The following is a 16,045-nucleotide window of genomic DNA, read 5'->3' as shown; positions in this document are numbered from 1 at the left end:
CCATCAAAATCCATCACCCCCTAAGGATGATGTCAGCGCCCCTGTGGAAATCAATCTAGAGCGGTTTGTGTCAAACGGTTTGGCCTAGAAATCGATTAGGACCCCTCTATGGTAAGATGAGACTCTCATGAACACGATGAGGTTCTCAAGCATTTGGGCGATCTGCCAACTTCTTTCTGTAGCGTCCAAACAGTTTGGGCTACACACTAATATGCCAGGACATAAGGAGAAAGATCAGTGCGGTAACAGAGATGTGTTTTATGTGAAACACTTTGCAAGCCGTGTCTTGTGAGTGTAAGCTAACGCCTACTGAAGACCCTGGAAGATCATTAGCATCATGTGGAAAGCAATCCAGTGTATCAAATTCACAATATCAATTACAGAGTCACAGTGGCACATGCTCCAGCTTGCACTGCTCACCGCTTGACTAACCTATTCCCATATATTTTTCATTGACAAGACAACGTCCACACCCAGCAAACCTGCCCTTAATCATTGGGTATGTGTTCAAGTTCACACTACTTTATAGTTTATATCTTGCAAAACATCAATCCCTCTCATATTCAAAAGTACAAGTGAAAAGCTGTACTTTCTATGGACATCTTTCATGTTTCACATAGATTTCCTTGATGGAGACGTTTAGAATCACTTTTACAGGAATTGGACCCCACAAAGCAAGGTGTTGAACATGTATCAGCTCAAGCTTGTAACCCTTATATGATAGTGATTTTTTGACTCCCAAGTAACCTACTTTCTGCTTACACATCCAATCCACAAGTCTCTTGTTGATTAGGTCCCCAACCCCCTCTGTTGTTACTGTATCTATTATTACCAAACCACAAGGACGGAAAGAAGAAGATTGTGATATAATAAGGTAACTTCTACACCAATGTGAAAGCACAATCTCAAAAGAAAAAGGAGGATCAAACTTAATTCATAACAAGACATGTCTGGAAATAACACTGCCAACAGTAAACAAGCCATGAATTGTCGAGGTTTGTAAATGTGCAACTTGATACTTCAGGGAGTGTACCTGTGGACAACAGAAATGCAATTCTAGTTACTGATATGATCTTTCCTTTTTTATGGAGGAAAACTAAACCAACAAAAGTCTGCTCCATTTCTAGCATACCTTCATCTTTTGAGCAATGCCCTTTATCTGTGCTCATATGAGAGCAAACATAACATTTTGTCTAATGCAGATCCTTTTCACAATGCCCTATAGCTGTTAAAACCTGTCTAGGACACACGTTCCGCTAACGGAACCCCCCCCCAACATTCCGCTGAAAAGGTGGCGCGGGAAATTCAAAAATATTTTGGGGAAATATTTAACTTTCACACATGAACTGTTTTTCCACATATTACTCTTGAAAAATCTGAATGCTTTTCCTCTCAATATCCCCTCCCATACACACACACTCACGCACAAACATGAAGCACTTCGCTACACCCACAATAACATCTGCTGAACATGTGTATGTGACCAATAAAATTTTATTTGATGAACACACAAAAACAGAAAATAGGCAAGTACCAAATTGGGTGGGGAGGGAGAGGGGAGAGAAAGAGAGAGGGGAGGTGTGTGGCTCCTCCTCACTCTGTGTGCGCTCTCTTCCTCTCGCTTTTTAGTGTGTTCCTCATTCACTCACTCAGAAAAGGTTGAGAGAGGGTCTCTCAGCAAGAGAAGGGTAATAAAAAGGGGATTGTTTGAACGAGAGAGACTGTGTAAACAAAAGGAACTGGGTTTTGTTCTTGGGGACTCTTATCACCTGTCTTCAACACACCACTCCTGCAGCACTATAGGACTCCTGGATGGAGAGGCAGCAGGGAGAGGTAAATGCAGACCGCCTGGAGCGCCTAGATCCACTCTGTGACTCAGAGAGAGAGATGATCAAGGACACCTGGGCCAAAGTCTACCAGAACTGTGATGATGTCGGGGTGGCCATTCTCATCAGGTAAACTTTACCTATACTCTCTTTCCCTTGTTTCTTGCCTATAACATCTTGAAATTGTCAGTCTAAAGACACTGAAAAACTTGCCTAGGTGCACCCATTTCCATTTGGGGAGTTGTGGAGGGCTGATGACAGAAGAGCTGTAACTTACTGAATGCTGACTGTTTCAACACAGCACACACATATTGTTCTTTTTTTAGTTTTAGTTTTTTACCCCTTTTTCTCCCCAATTTCGTGGTATCCAATTGTTTAGTAGCTACTATCTTGTCTCATCGCTACAACTCCCTTACGGGCTCGGGAGAGACGAAGGTTGAAAGTCATGCGTCCTCCGCTACACAACCCAACCAAGCCGCACTGCTTCTTAACACAGCGCCATCCAACCCGGAAGCCAGCCGCACCAATGTGTCGGAGGAAACACCGTGCACCTGGCAACTTTGGTTAGCGCGCATGTGTCGGAGGAAACACCGTGCACCTGGCAACTTTGGTTAGCGCGCACTGCGCCCGGCCCGCCACAGGAGTCGCTGGTGCGCGATGAAACAAGGATTTCCCTACCGGCCAAACCCTCCCTAACCCGGACGACGCTAGGCCAATTGCGCGTCGCCCCACGGACCTCCCGGTCGAGGCCGGTTAGGGTAGAGCCTGGGCGCGAACCCAGAGTCTCTGGTGGCACAGCTGGCGCTGCAGTACAGCGCCCTTAACCACTGCGCCACCCGGGAGGTTCTTGCTGAACATTATGTGTGCGCACACACACGCACACACACACACAAACAGAGCTGGTGATTGCAGTCCCCTGACCAGTGGTAACAGCTTCTGCCACCACAGGGAGCAAAACTCTCAGCAGCATCTTGTTATCATAGGGATGTTCAGGGCCTCAACCAAGGCAGATTTTAGATCCAGGCTAAAGTTTGTTTCTCCTTAATTATTACATTGCCAACATGGAAATTGCACATGGCTCCTTATCTTGCTCAATGGTTGTTTTACTAAATCGTGTTGCAATAGTTGAGTTTAATAACTCGACAGCTTCCCAGTCAGGTACGTCCTGCGCCTGCTCCTCGCACTTTCCCTGAAGTGCGTGTCCCCAGTCCAGTACGTCCTGTGCCTCCTCCCCGCACTCGCCCTGAAGTGCGTGTCCCCAGTCCAGTACGTCCTGTGCCTCCTCCCCGCACTCGCCCTGAAGTGCGTGTCACTAGTCCGGTGCCATCTGTACCGGACCCACGCATCAGGCCTCCAGTGCGCTTCCCCAGTCCAGTACATCCTGTGCCTCCTCCCCGCACTCGCTCTGAGGTGCGTGTCACCAGCCCAATATCACCAGTGCAGGCCCCACGCACCAGGCTTCCTGCGACGATCCCCAGTCCAGAGCTTCCGACGACAGTTCCCAGTCCAGAGCTTCCGGCAAAAGTTCCTAGTCCAGAGCTTCCGGCGACAGTGCCAAGTCCAGAGCTTCCGGCGACATTTCACAGTCCGAAACCTCCTGACACGGTCCACGGTCCGAAACCTCCTGAGACGGTCAACGGTCCGGAACCTCCTGCAACGGTTCACAGTCCAGAAATTCCTGCGATGGTCAACGGTCTGAAACCTCCTGCTCCATGGCCGGAGCCTTCCCCTGTGCCGATGCCCAGTCTAAACACGGCATCCAGTCCAGCTCCAAGGCCAGAGTCTTCTTCTGCGTTGGTGCCCAGTCCAGGCACAGCGTCCAGTCCCACTCCATGGCGGGAGCTTTCCCCTGTGCCGATGTCCAGTCCAAACACGGCGTCCAGTCCAGCTCCATGGCAGGAGCCCTCCTCTACGCCGATGCCCAGCCCAGACACGGCGTCCATCCTGGGTTCATGGCTGGATCCGCGGGATGAGTGGGTTCTTCGGCCCGCACCAGAGCCACCACCACAGATGGTGGATCCGAGAGCTGAGCAGGTTCCCCCCTAACCCTCCCTTTTTGTTTCAGGTTTTGCGGTCGGAGTCCGCAACTTCGCAACTTTGGGGGGGGATACTGTCGAGTCCTGACCATAGAAAGCTTTTATTTTCTATGGTAGAGTAGGTCAGGGCGTGACTGGGGGGTTGTTCTAGTTTATATTTTCTAGGTTCATTTTCTATGTTTGTCACGTTCACTGTCTTCAAACTCCCTGTCATAGATGAGCCAAGGTTCAGCGTGCATGTAATTCCACGTTTTTAATAAAGTGAAACCTTCACAAAAAACAGGTAAACAGAAACCGTACGTGACGCAACCGTGGCGCACACAAACACTCACAGAAAATAAATAATTACCCACAACATTAGGTGGGAAAAAGGCTGCCTAAGTATGATTCCCAATCAGAGACAACGTGGGAACCACACTCGGCCAAAAACAAAGAAATTGAAAACATAGAATGCCCACCCAAATCACACCCTGACCTAACCAAATAGAGAAATAAAACGGTTCTTTAAGGTCAGGACGTGACAATGTTGGTGATTTGTATGATTCCCAATTAGAGGCAGCTGTTTATTGTTGTCTCTAATTGGGGATCATACTTAAGTATAATTTTTTCCACCTGTGGGTTATGGGATATTGTTTATGTTAAGTTGCGTGTTCACACTGCAGTGTCGTCACGGTTCGTTTATTATTTATTTGTTTTGTATTTGCTTAAGTTTAGTGGAAGGATAGTGAAATGGGACAACTGGAACAGATACACACAGACAGCTGTATTGTATCTGTCCTGGTCACGGTAGGCTGTAGTTTATTGCTCAGTACTATTCTCTTTCATAATGTGTTCAAACCAGTTTATTCCACAAAGAAAACCTATATCATCATTGGAGTTATTCTGTTTTTATATGGTAGAGAATTAGATATGTGGTAGGTAAGGAATATGTCTTATCCTAATACCTTGTTTGGGTGTTTACGAGCGCTGACAGGAATACACAAATATTGTAGCAAACCAATGTTGAACATGAGTGTGGGTGTAGGTGCATCCATCCAAACCAACCATATGGTATATCCCTGTGATGTAGAGCTAATTGTCTCCAACCCCGACAGTAACACAGTGAGAGGGAAGCAGCAGATGAAGTCACTGCTGCCTGAGTACACACAGCCATTCTGACCGTTTATTTCAGTGTGTAATTACACAAGCAACCAACTAACCATCTCAATTTCATTAGCGCACTTCACTGTTGGTCTGCTAGTCCTAGGGCCAGACATGGAGATGATGAAACACCAGCTTTGTGAGTTTTAGGGGAGAGCTGTGCAGTTTGTCACTGTCAGCCACTGAGACCAGACATCAGGGACCACATTGGAAACAAGTGGAATCGCTATACCCTGTTATCGCCTGGGTTGTACCCAGTGCATATTTTTCCAAATAAATCAATCACCTGGACGAACAGGTCTCCTAGACTCAGGAGAACATAGCAGTAGTCACCAAAATGCCAGGATGTACACAGACCTGTAGCATGATGACAGGCTGGGTGTGATACTGTATATCACAGGCCGGGTGTGATACTGTATATCACAGGCTGGGGGTGATACTGTATATCACAGGCTGGGGGTGATACTGTATATCACAGGCTGGGGGTGATAGTGTGATACTGTGGTACATGATATAATTGTGCTTGTTTTTCTATCTTCACTCAGTTTTTTTGTTAACTGACACACATTTCTTCTGCCTTATCAGCTAGAAGAAATGCATGTTTTTATCAACACAGCTATATTGTATTTGAATAGCACATGCTTGTGCTCAGGCCATGGTTGAGTAAATGAAGCATAACCTGTACAGAACCTGGATAGTGGTTAAACATTAAAAGGGAAAATATGCTCTGCAGCTGTGTCAACACGCTCCAACTATGTTTACTTATAATATCTCACTGGGCCAAGTAATGCACCTCCTTTCTTCTACAGGCTCTTTGTGAACTTCCCCTCCTCCAAGCAGTACTTTAGCCAGTTCCAACAGGTGGAGGACCCTGAGGAGCTGGAGAGGAGTGCCCAGCTCAAGAAGCACTCCCGCAGGGTGATGAACGCCATCAACACCCTTGTGGAGAACCTCTATGACGGGGACAAGATGGTGGCTGTTCTGAAGCTGCTGGGCAAGGCCCATGCACTCAGACACAGGGTGGAGCCTGTCTACTTCAAGGTGAGGTAGAACCAGGCAACATGTTTTCACATAACCATTATCCACAGGCAAACCAAAGCAAATGTATCACTCATTACATTTCCCTCTCTCTCTTTCTCAGATCCTGTGTGGGGTGATTCTGGAGGTGCTGGTTGAAGACTTTCCTGATTACATCACTCCAGAGGTGGCAGTGGCGTGGACCAAACTGCTGGATGCCATCTACTGGCACGTGAAAGGCGTGTATGAGGAGGTGGGCTGGGCCTCCAGCTCTGCTGTGTGAACCATCTGTCTGTCTGTGTCAAAGTAACCGTCAGTGACTACTGTGGACTCCCGGAGACTGACTACTACTGGGCCTTGGCTTAGGAGCAGGACGATCTACGTCTGACCATTCAAGGGAATAAATGTATCTTTCCAGAGCTCATAGAATCTTCCTATGTATCATCATGGCTCCCTCCCTGTATCTTTCCCATGCCCCACTGTGGGGTGTGTTCTTCTGATGGACTCTCTTATGAATGATGGGGTGGTGGTTTGTGCTGACTTTGGTTGGAATGTGTGTGAATAGCCATATGTGTGTATGCATTTATGTTTGAGGTAGAGCATAAGCCCTACACAGACTGCTAGAATCGTGGATGTCTCTTCAGTTACATTGCCATGAGATTATGTTGAAGATTGAGGATTGGCAGACATAAGAACTGTTTTATGTCATAGAGACAGTCTAAACGTACACTCTCATACACATTTTTATCTTTACACCAAAAACAGATATACAGGGGAGAGTATGTATTCTGCTACTCACACAGTTGTTAACCTGGGTTGTGCCTTTCTTTATTTCTGACACTGACATCAAGATCTTTGTTCATTTCATGTGATGCTTTGCTGGTGTTTCCTGGGCAGTATATTGTATTTCAGAATCAGTCACCCTTCAGAATCAGATCCACTTTACTGTCTCACAAAATGAGAAATAATAACTTGTGAGGTGTGGTGTCCACATTTAAGCAATGTAAATGTTTTTTTTTTATCAATGTCTGTATCTGCATAATAACATAATAAAACAATTATGATCTATAATGGAAATCATGACATGCATATTATTCTTAATGCCTTGTTTTTCACTGTGAGGTATTAGCACTCTCTTTCCTCCTGCTGTGGCCTACTCCCTGTGAGTCAGCAGTCCTAACGATAGGTGGATTAGCAGGAGGCCTAAAGGTATTTATACCTCCCATGTCACGAGACACTCAGAGAGAGTGTTGCTCAGTTCTGAATCCAACCACCTCTCCCTGCACATCAATGATTGTTGTGGGAGCACAAGTGCACATGTGGCCTTTCACGCCAGCATCAATAAAGACTTGTGTACCGTATGTGCTCCCCCATACCAACCTACTGTATATAGATATCATTACACAATAGAAGGTGCAGTAACAATACATTAGTATAATGAGTCTGGATTACTTCATGACTTCTATGAAGATGCAATAGAACTACTATTGATATGTTATTTACATATATGCCGAATCTGACACTGAAAACAATGACATGAACACACAAACATTAAGACAGCTATGCTTTGTCCCCAAGATGAAGGCTTAATCTAGGTTTTCATTACATAAATGATTTTACACAAGATCAAGTTCAAGTAAATTCAAGAATTCTAGTAGCCTACAAGTGCATGCATTTGTTTAATTTAGGCTACACGCTCTACTCGATCAAAGCCCTGAGACATTACACAATAAAAACAAAACACTCATTATGACTTTAAGCATGAGAGTATGCTACTACAGCAAAATCAGGGTCCATGACAGCCCTGCAGCGCTAGTTCAACCCACACCACATGAATGGCCACAGCACATAGTGCCCCTGTAAAGCTACACTAGTGGCGATGGAGGATTAAAAGGTTGAGCTCAGACCACAAACACTACTTTCTGTTTACCTCCTGCCCCTGCAACAAGGCCTTCACCTGATCTGAGCTAATCCCACAGGCTAATCTTGCCACTAGCTTGAGAGCCACAGGAATCATTCTACTCTCCCTCAATGGGAGGAATAGTCCCAGTGTTCTAACCCAGCTGCAGTCCCAAGACGGGATACATGTGATAGGACCATGTGCACCACTACGATGGTCCTCACCACTATTGCTGTCATCCTATACAGAAAGTTCTCAAACCGAGTCGAACCGTAAGTACTCTTGTTTTTACTCTTTCTCATCCTCTGCCTATTGCTCTGGTCACGTTCACTTCTTGAGGGAAAACCAAGATGAAAGTACACAGAGCAACATGTATCTGGTCACATGTACAGGTAAGGTTGACAGATTTTGTGAAATGTACCTTGGTTGGTTCGATATGTTTAGTTTTTTAATAGTTTTTGGTTGCTTTGTACTTACCTCTTGCATCACAGTGTTATGTCACACAGTGCATCAGAACTGTTAACGGTAGTGTATTTTGATACTGCCATGGAATTCTCTCATGGGATTTGTGTACTGTTTGTAAGTGTTCTCATGCCCATCATGGAAAATTATGGCAAATGTCTCAATAGCACTGAATGTTAATTATTTCAACAGATGATGAAATTTAGTCCACACAACCTTTGGGTTGGTAGACGTTCATGTTATACCTCCCTCCTTAAATAACCTTCTGTCTTATGTAACCACACAAAACGCAACATATCATACTAATTTGAGTGTCCCGGACAGAGGGACTATATATTAACAAAATTGTGTCTAATGTAGGGATGAATAAAGAAAAATGCATCTGAGCTCTTGAGCAGAGGGCTGCTAATTGACTCTAAGTGCAATCCTCTCAGCCCCCCTGGCCCTGCATGACCACTCACACGGCAACAGCACACAATTTCATGTGGCTGCAGCAACATATCAAGCTCAAAAGCATGGACACATATTCATTATATGATTATATCAAATTAGATCCATAGTTTTATCAGTCTTACTGACAAGTCAAGAATTGTAATGAAGCTTCAATACATGCTAACATCAACAATACTGGATTGATGAATGTCCCTCATCTCCCATTTCAGGCACAATGTTGATGATACCAATGAGGAGCCCTACATGAAGAGCAATGGAGTGGACCCTAAGAAATAACAACCCTCACAGCAGATGTAGCTCTAGTCTACAGTCTACATGGTACATAAAAGTAGCCTACAGAAGTGAATGCTGTCTGATATTTCAAGATGGGGAAAGGAATGCAAGAGGAGGAGGGGAAGAGAGAGGGAGGGAAAATGGAACATGTGGCAGAAGTAGAGATGCATGAAGTGAGAAGATGTATGCCCGTTCCACATTTAGCTTTCAAGTACTCACCACTACGCTGCTCCCACTAAATGATTTAGTGGCAGAACAACAATCTATCAGCTCTGTGGAAGGTTATTATAAATGCATTACCTCCCCAAGCCTACCAGTTCAATGGAGTCGTGCAGGGCCTCATAAATATGGGTCAATAAAGGGACACACACAAAAGACTCAGGATGAATGAAATAGGCTTTATTGTTTTAGTGTGAACTTTCACCCTACCTGTGCGTAGAAGCTCTCAGATCTGAGGCGGGTCTTTTCAAATTAAGAGACGTGAGTTTATTCATTTATTCATAGCATGATATCTCCCTAAATGATTAATGTCCCCCCGCATGTACGCTTTTATGCACCCTCTTTTCTCTCTTTTCTTCCAGACACGAACTGAAGACAGGTCTTCACCTTGATGGCTACACATCTGGTGAGCTCTCAACGGCTGCATTCTATGTCTCAAACTTAAACACCAGAAATGGAAAAGTACTTCTGAATTACTACTCATTACTACTACCTGAGATCTACACAAAACCTACTGCTTTACTACTTGATTGCTATTGAGATGTGTAGTAAATCAGTAGTGATTTAGACACTACATATTTCCTATTCAAGTGAACATATAATTCTTCCTTGATGACTACTGAGCTTTTGGGTATCTGCTACTTAAACCTCTTCGGGATCGGTGTCCCTTCCACGGGATGTTAGAGCTAACATAGGCTAATGCGATTACCATGAGGTTGTAAGTAACAAGTCAATTTCCCAGGACATAGACATATCTGATACTGGCAGAAAGCTTAAATTCTTGTTAATCTAACTGCACAGTCCAATTTACAGTAGCTATTACAGTGAACGAATACCATGCTATTGTTTGAAAAGAGTGCACAGTTTTGAACTTGAAAAGTTATTAATAAACAAATTAGGCACATTTGGGCAGTCTTGATCCCAAAATTTAACATAAATGCAATGGTTCATTGGATCAGTCTAAAACTTTGCATATACACTGCTACCATCTAGTGGCCAAAATCTAAATTGCACCTGGGATGGAATAATACATTATTGCCTTTCTCTTGCATTTCAAAGATGATGGTACCAGATCTAATGTGTTATATTCTCCTATATTCCCTTCACATTTCCACAAACTTCAAAGTGTTTCCTTTCAGATGGTATCAAGAATATGCACATCCTTGCTTCAGGGCCTGAACTACAGACAGTTAGATTTGGGTATGTCATTTTAAGGTGAAAATTGAAAAAAAGGGTCCGATCCTTAAGAGGTTTTTAAATACGATTCTCTTTTTTGTTGCAGCCACGTTTCTCCACCACGCAATATTTTAGAAAATAAAGACAAGCACCAGAGACAACCATATGCCATTATCAATCATTTGCAATCAGAGGTCATATAAGACAACACAGAAAAATATTTACATACAAGCATACTTATTAGCTAGCATGACAAAAACAGAGGCTACATAGCTACATTCCAATGGGGCTCGCAAACAGCTAGGCTAAACACAACACCGTTTTGACAAGCAATCTTTTTGATGTGGTAAAAAGTTATATAAACTGCTAAACAACAACATGAAACTATTCAGAAAACACAAACAAAAGTTAAACTTACAGATGGTGCAAGCATAAAGGCTATGAAAGACAGGATGATGAAGGATAGAAGATGATTACAGTCGGAATTGTCAAGAACAGTAGCTAGCCAACAACAACCAACTACTTCCTGTTTTGCCTTCATCTGCGGTTGCGAAAAGCCTGTGTAATCTGGCAAGTGTTGAAATGACTTATTTCCTACCAACATCAAGTAGTAAAACCTATACCTGATTACCATTGAAAAGCCTGTGTAGAAAAGCTGTAGAATTTTGACTACATATTTACTACATGCATCATGTAGTAAAAAGCTCTATCTGATTACTACTGTAATCACTAATGTTTTCATGCTGAACACTACAAAACACTACTTGTCTATCTTGAGTAGTGCATAATCTACACAATCCTTACAAGTCTCTACATAGTCACTACTGCACGAATAGGTTTTGTGTAATAATTCAGTAGTACTTTTTCATGAGGGCTAATTTACCCAGTGGTGGAAAGTACTTACAGTAAGTAAAACATACTTTAAAGTACTACTTAAGTAGTTTTTGGGGTATCTGTAATTTACTATTTATATTTTTGACAACTTTTACTTCACTACATTCCTAAAGAAAATAGTATACTTTTTACTCCATACATTTTCCTTGACACCCAAAAGTACTCATTACAATTTGAATGCTTAGCGGTACAGGAAATGGTCCAATTCAGAGACTTATCAAGAGAACGTCCCTGGTCATCCCTACTGCCTCTGATCTGGCAGACTCACTAAACACAAATGCTTAGTTTGTAAATTATGTCTGAGTGGCGGAGTGTGCCTCTGGCTGTCAAAAAATAATACTAATAATAAGGAAATCGTGTCGTCTGGTTTGCTTAATATAAGGAATTTAATGTATTTTTACTTTTACTCAAGTATGACAAGTATACTTTTTCCATCACTGTACTTAAGTACATTTAAAACCAGATACTTTTAGACGTTTATTCAAGTAGTATTTTACTGGGTGTCTCACTTTTACTCGAGTCATTTTCTATGAAGGTATCTTTACTTTTACTCAAGTATGACAGTTGAATAGTTTTCCACCTCTGAATATACCACTGCTGATTGAAGCTCCTTGCTAACATGTTAACTTCTGTGCTTTGGGTATTTTTTCAGTCTAGTTTGACAGGCAACAAACATCCTATAACCTAAACCTCAAAAGGGGTATGTTACAGACAACAGCAGCAGCTCCATCTCAGTCATCTGGAATTGATGCAGCTGGCGCCATTGCCTCTCCAGTGTTCAGAGACTGTGCATTGCCATGTGAAAAGCATCTGGAATTAATAACAGGCCAGGGCAAGCCAGCACAACAAGAATATTTTTTTTATCACATCTTCAATCCCCCATCTGTCCTGCAGATCCCTCTAATGTTATTTCAGCAGAGGATTGTCCCAGGAGGCCTCCCTCCTCCTTCTTGAGGCAGGAGAATTCAATTTCTGGGAATGAAACCTCAACCAATCACATCTTGGTGGAGCTGAATCTACAGAACAACATCTTGGTTTATTGTGGGTTTCTTGTTTTGTAGAGTTGGATGTTTTATTAAGGCTTAAAGTAGGCCAATGATCAATGTAAAACTGTTGGAATGTGTTCCGTGCCTCAAAAAACAGTAGTTTTCTTTGATTGTCAAATAGGGCTATACAGATTTGTGTCCATTGAGTAAATTATAATGGCTTTTAAAGAAGAGGCAGAACTTTAAAATTATGCACTTTAAATGGTAGGATGTTTTTGGTAATCTTTCACATTCCTAAAGTGACTTAAATATTGTTTTTGACTGAAACAAGGAGCTACGGATAAGCAATATGTTTAAAATGAATCGCTTGAACCCATAAATATTTGACCAAATGTCAGAGAACATAAACGTCTTGTAGTGAAGATGTTTGTGCCATGGCTACTAAATCTAAAGAGCAATGGAGAGAGGCCTCTGTTTTGTACCTCTATGTCAACCCTCTCCAGTCACAATGCATTGCTATGTGATGAAAGAAAACCTGCAAGTGAATCACCTCTTCCCCTACACCTTTAGCATCCCGTTGGTCCCATTGAAGGAGCAACAGTCAGAAAGAGGTGTGTTACTAGTCTGCCTATGTTCAAAACACAGCTCCAACTTTACTTGACATTTTTAAAAGCAGCTAGGTGTCACCTTAGTAAACGTCTGCCTTGAGTCAGAGCTTGGTGATGACGGTGGTTACTGGTAGGACGGTTTGTTACAGAATCGACTTTCCTTTGACATGACATCTTACAACCTGCTTCTTCTCTCTAAAGCAAACATTATGTCTGTTCTTTGCTCTCCCCACCTGATCAAATAAAGAGATTGGAAAAAATCTATTTAGTTTGTACATATTTTTATGGCCTTGGTTTGAATTTTCCCTTGTTGTAGGATATCTACTCCCAAATGTTGCATTGTATGTACTGCATGATGACCATTACTGTATTACCACTTATTAGAGACCCTTCAACATGTAACATACACAGTCTGAGATATTGAATCTGTTCATGCTTGTTTTTTTAACCACTCCAAACAAGAAGAATTAAGCAATGCCTCAGGAAGACGTCACCTGACCTCATAAGGATAAAACAGTGATCACAAACGTGAGCAGGTAAATATAGCTCTGCTGCTGACACAACAGCCTTGTGTTATTTACTTCCAATCTCACCAGCCGTCAACATGACAGTGGTTACTATCAAATCATTAGACTGACAAATGACCCCACAAATTGATTGAAGGACCTTGAAAAAGGTCCATAAAGAAGCCAAACGAGTCATGTTTAGGAAGACGCAGGGCTCTCGACCTTCGCCTCTCCCGAGTCCATACGGGAGTTGCAGCGATGGGAAAAGACTAACTACCAATTAGATACTACGAAATTGGGAAGGAAAATGGGTATAAAAAAAAACAACAAAAACAAGAAGCCAAACGAAAGCAAATATTGTCTTTGCTAATAACACCAGTTTCATGACAATAATAAGAATAAATAGTTTGCAAATGCAGACTTTGGGAGAGGGTATAGAAGACTTTCATTACCTCTGATCTCCCCACCTCCCTCAAAACTATAAAGGGATGGCAATACCCACTAGAGATAAATGGAACAGTCGCTGTTACAACAACCATGAACAACCCAAAAAATGTGAAGTGGTGGTTAGAGGTCCCTCCATCTTCTACAAGCCTCCTCAGAGTAAGGCCTGGAGTGGAGACATCTGAAAAGGCCTTTGAGTGCTGGGGAAGTGGTCAGGGGGGGGGGGTTGTTAGTAGGGCTGTTACTGTCCCACTAGACACACTCTAGTTGAATCAACGTTGTTTCCATGTTATTTCAATGAAATTACGTTGAACCAACCGCCACACCGGCAGTCCTGAGTCATGACCACAGTCAAATTCCACGTGACTGTTGAGGTATATAGGCTTCTCCAAAACTGAGTGCTGATAGTCATTAGCAGCCTACCAAACTTGCTAACGGCCAGTCGTTAATGGCCTGGTACTCAGCGCTCTGTTGTCACGCTAATCACTCTGGTATCAATGCAAATGCAATTGAAAATCAAATCAAACACTTCATGAGAGCCCTGGCATTCAGAAATTGAGCGGAATATATTGTGTTCATATAAGCCCATGTTGTACAAAAGTTCTACAGGCTATACTATGAAAACAGAGTTTTGATGGCCTATATTAAAAAGAGGAGGATCCCATAAGCTTTCTATAGGCGAGGCCTACTACATTGTACAAAAATATAAATGAAACAAATGTTTTGGTCCCATGTCTCATGAGCTGAAATAAAAGATCCCAGAAATGTTCCATATTCACAAAAAGCTTATTTCTCTCAAATGTTGGGCACAAATTTGTTTACATCCCAGTTAGGGAGCATTTCTCCTTGGTCAAGATAATCCATCCATCTGACAGAGAAGCTGATTAATTAAACAGCATGATCATTACACAGGTGCACCTTGTGCTGGGGACAATAAAAGGTCACTCTAAAATATGCAGTTTTGCCACACAACAGAATGCCACAAATCTTGAGTTTTCTAGGAACGTGCAATTGGCAATCTAACTGCAGGAATGTCCATCAGAGCCGTTGCCAGATAATTTAATGTTAATTTCTATACCATAAGCCGCCTCCAATGTCGTTTTAAAGAATTTGGCTGTACGTCCAACTGACCTCACAACCGCAGACCACGTGTGGGCAAGCGGTTTTCCGATGTCAACGTTGTGAACAGAGTGCCCCATGGTGGCACTCTGGTGGGGTTATGGTATGGGCAGGCATAAGCTACAGACGACGAATACAATTGCATTTTATTGATGGCATTCGAATGCACAGAGGTACTGTACCGTGATGAGATCCTGAGGCCCATTGTCATGCCATTCATCTGCCACCATCGTCTCATGTTTCAGCATGATAATGCATGTCGCAAGGATTTGAACAAGGATTTCCTGGAAACTGAAAATGGCCCAGTTCTTCCATGGCCTGCATACTCACCAGAAATGTCACCCATTGAGCATGTTTGGGATGCTCTGCATGTTGCGTTTATATTTTTACTCAGTAAATAATTACTATGGTCTAAATAAAAATATTCAAAATACTTCACCAGAGACATGACTTAGCCACACAGGATCATTAGCTTGTTTTAAAAAAAAATGCTATGGATAGTTTCAAATCACAAGTGTGTAAGCCTATGCTTATTTGGGAATCACGGAATTGGGTAACATGAACGGCAAAATGTCTAGCTGATTGAGATGTGTCTGTCAGTGACAAGCATCTAAAATATGTGTGAAAATAATATGTCTTGAGTATAATATAAAATGTTGCAACAAGGAGGGGAGGGGTAGGTGGAGAAGACATGTCTCTCTCCAGAATGCGCTCAGTGGTCTCCTAACAATTATTGTGCATTAATTGTTTCATTATGTGAATTGTTTGCCCTATGATTGTTAATTTTTTTAAGATAAATTTCCCATTTCATACAGTTGAAGTCAGAAGTTTACATACACCTCAGCCAAATACATTTAAATTCTGTTTTTCACAATTTCTGACATTTAATCTTAGTAAAAATGTCCTGTCTTAGGTCAGTTAGGATCACCACTTTATTTTAAGAATGTGAAATGTCAGAATAATAGTAGAGAGAATTATTTCAGGAA

General features: G+C 42.5%; 1 protein-coding gene and 1 long non-coding RNA gene across 2 annotated transcripts; both read left to right on the top strand.

The window, feature by feature from the left end:
- The first annotated feature begins 1,639 nt into the window (after window positions 1-1,639).
- LOC139424001 (cytoglobin-1-like) lies at window positions 1,640-7,090 on the top strand. The gene is made up of 3 exons (XM_071175674.1): window positions 1,640-1,955; window positions 5,812-6,043; window positions 6,144-7,090. Exons 1-3 carry the CDS (start codon window positions 1,813-1,815, stop codon window positions 6,300-6,302), a joined length of 534 nt encoding a protein of 177 aa, XP_071031775.1. The 5' UTR covers window positions 1,640-1,812; the 3' UTR covers window positions 6,303-7,090.
- A 2,019-nt stretch (window positions 7,091-9,109) lies between these two features.
- LOC139424000 (uncharacterized) lies at window positions 9,110-12,945 on the top strand. The gene is made up of 3 exons (XR_011635895.1): window positions 9,110-9,587; window positions 9,689-9,732; window positions 12,049-12,945. It is a non-coding gene; the product is annotated as an uncharacterized lncRNA (long non-coding RNA).
- The last annotated feature ends 3,100 nt before the right edge of the window (window positions 12,946-16,045 follow it).

This window comes from Oncorhynchus clarkii, chromosome 13 (genome assembly GCF_045791955.1).
Source record: "Oncorhynchus clarkii lewisi isolate Uvic-CL-2024 chromosome 13, UVic_Ocla_1.0, whole genome shotgun sequence".
NCBI classification, from domain to species: Eukaryota; Metazoa; Chordata; class Actinopteri; order Salmoniformes; family Salmonidae; genus Oncorhynchus; species Oncorhynchus clarkii.
This window is presented reverse-complemented; position numbering and strand designations above follow the sequence as displayed.

Coding starts and splice junctions, on each gene's coding strand:
- LOC139424001 (XM_071175674.1), top strand. CDS start 1,813: ATGGAGAGGCAGCAGGGAGAGGTAAATGCAGACCGCCTGGAGCGCCTA. Junction 1,956..5,811: donor GGGGTGGCCATTCTCATCAG/GTAAACTTTACC, acceptor TTTCTTCTACAG/GCTCTTTGTGAACTTCCCCT. Junction 6,044..6,143: donor TGGAGCCTGTCTACTTCAAG/GTGAGGTAGAAC, acceptor TCTCTTTCTCAG/ATCCTGTGTGGGGTGATTCT.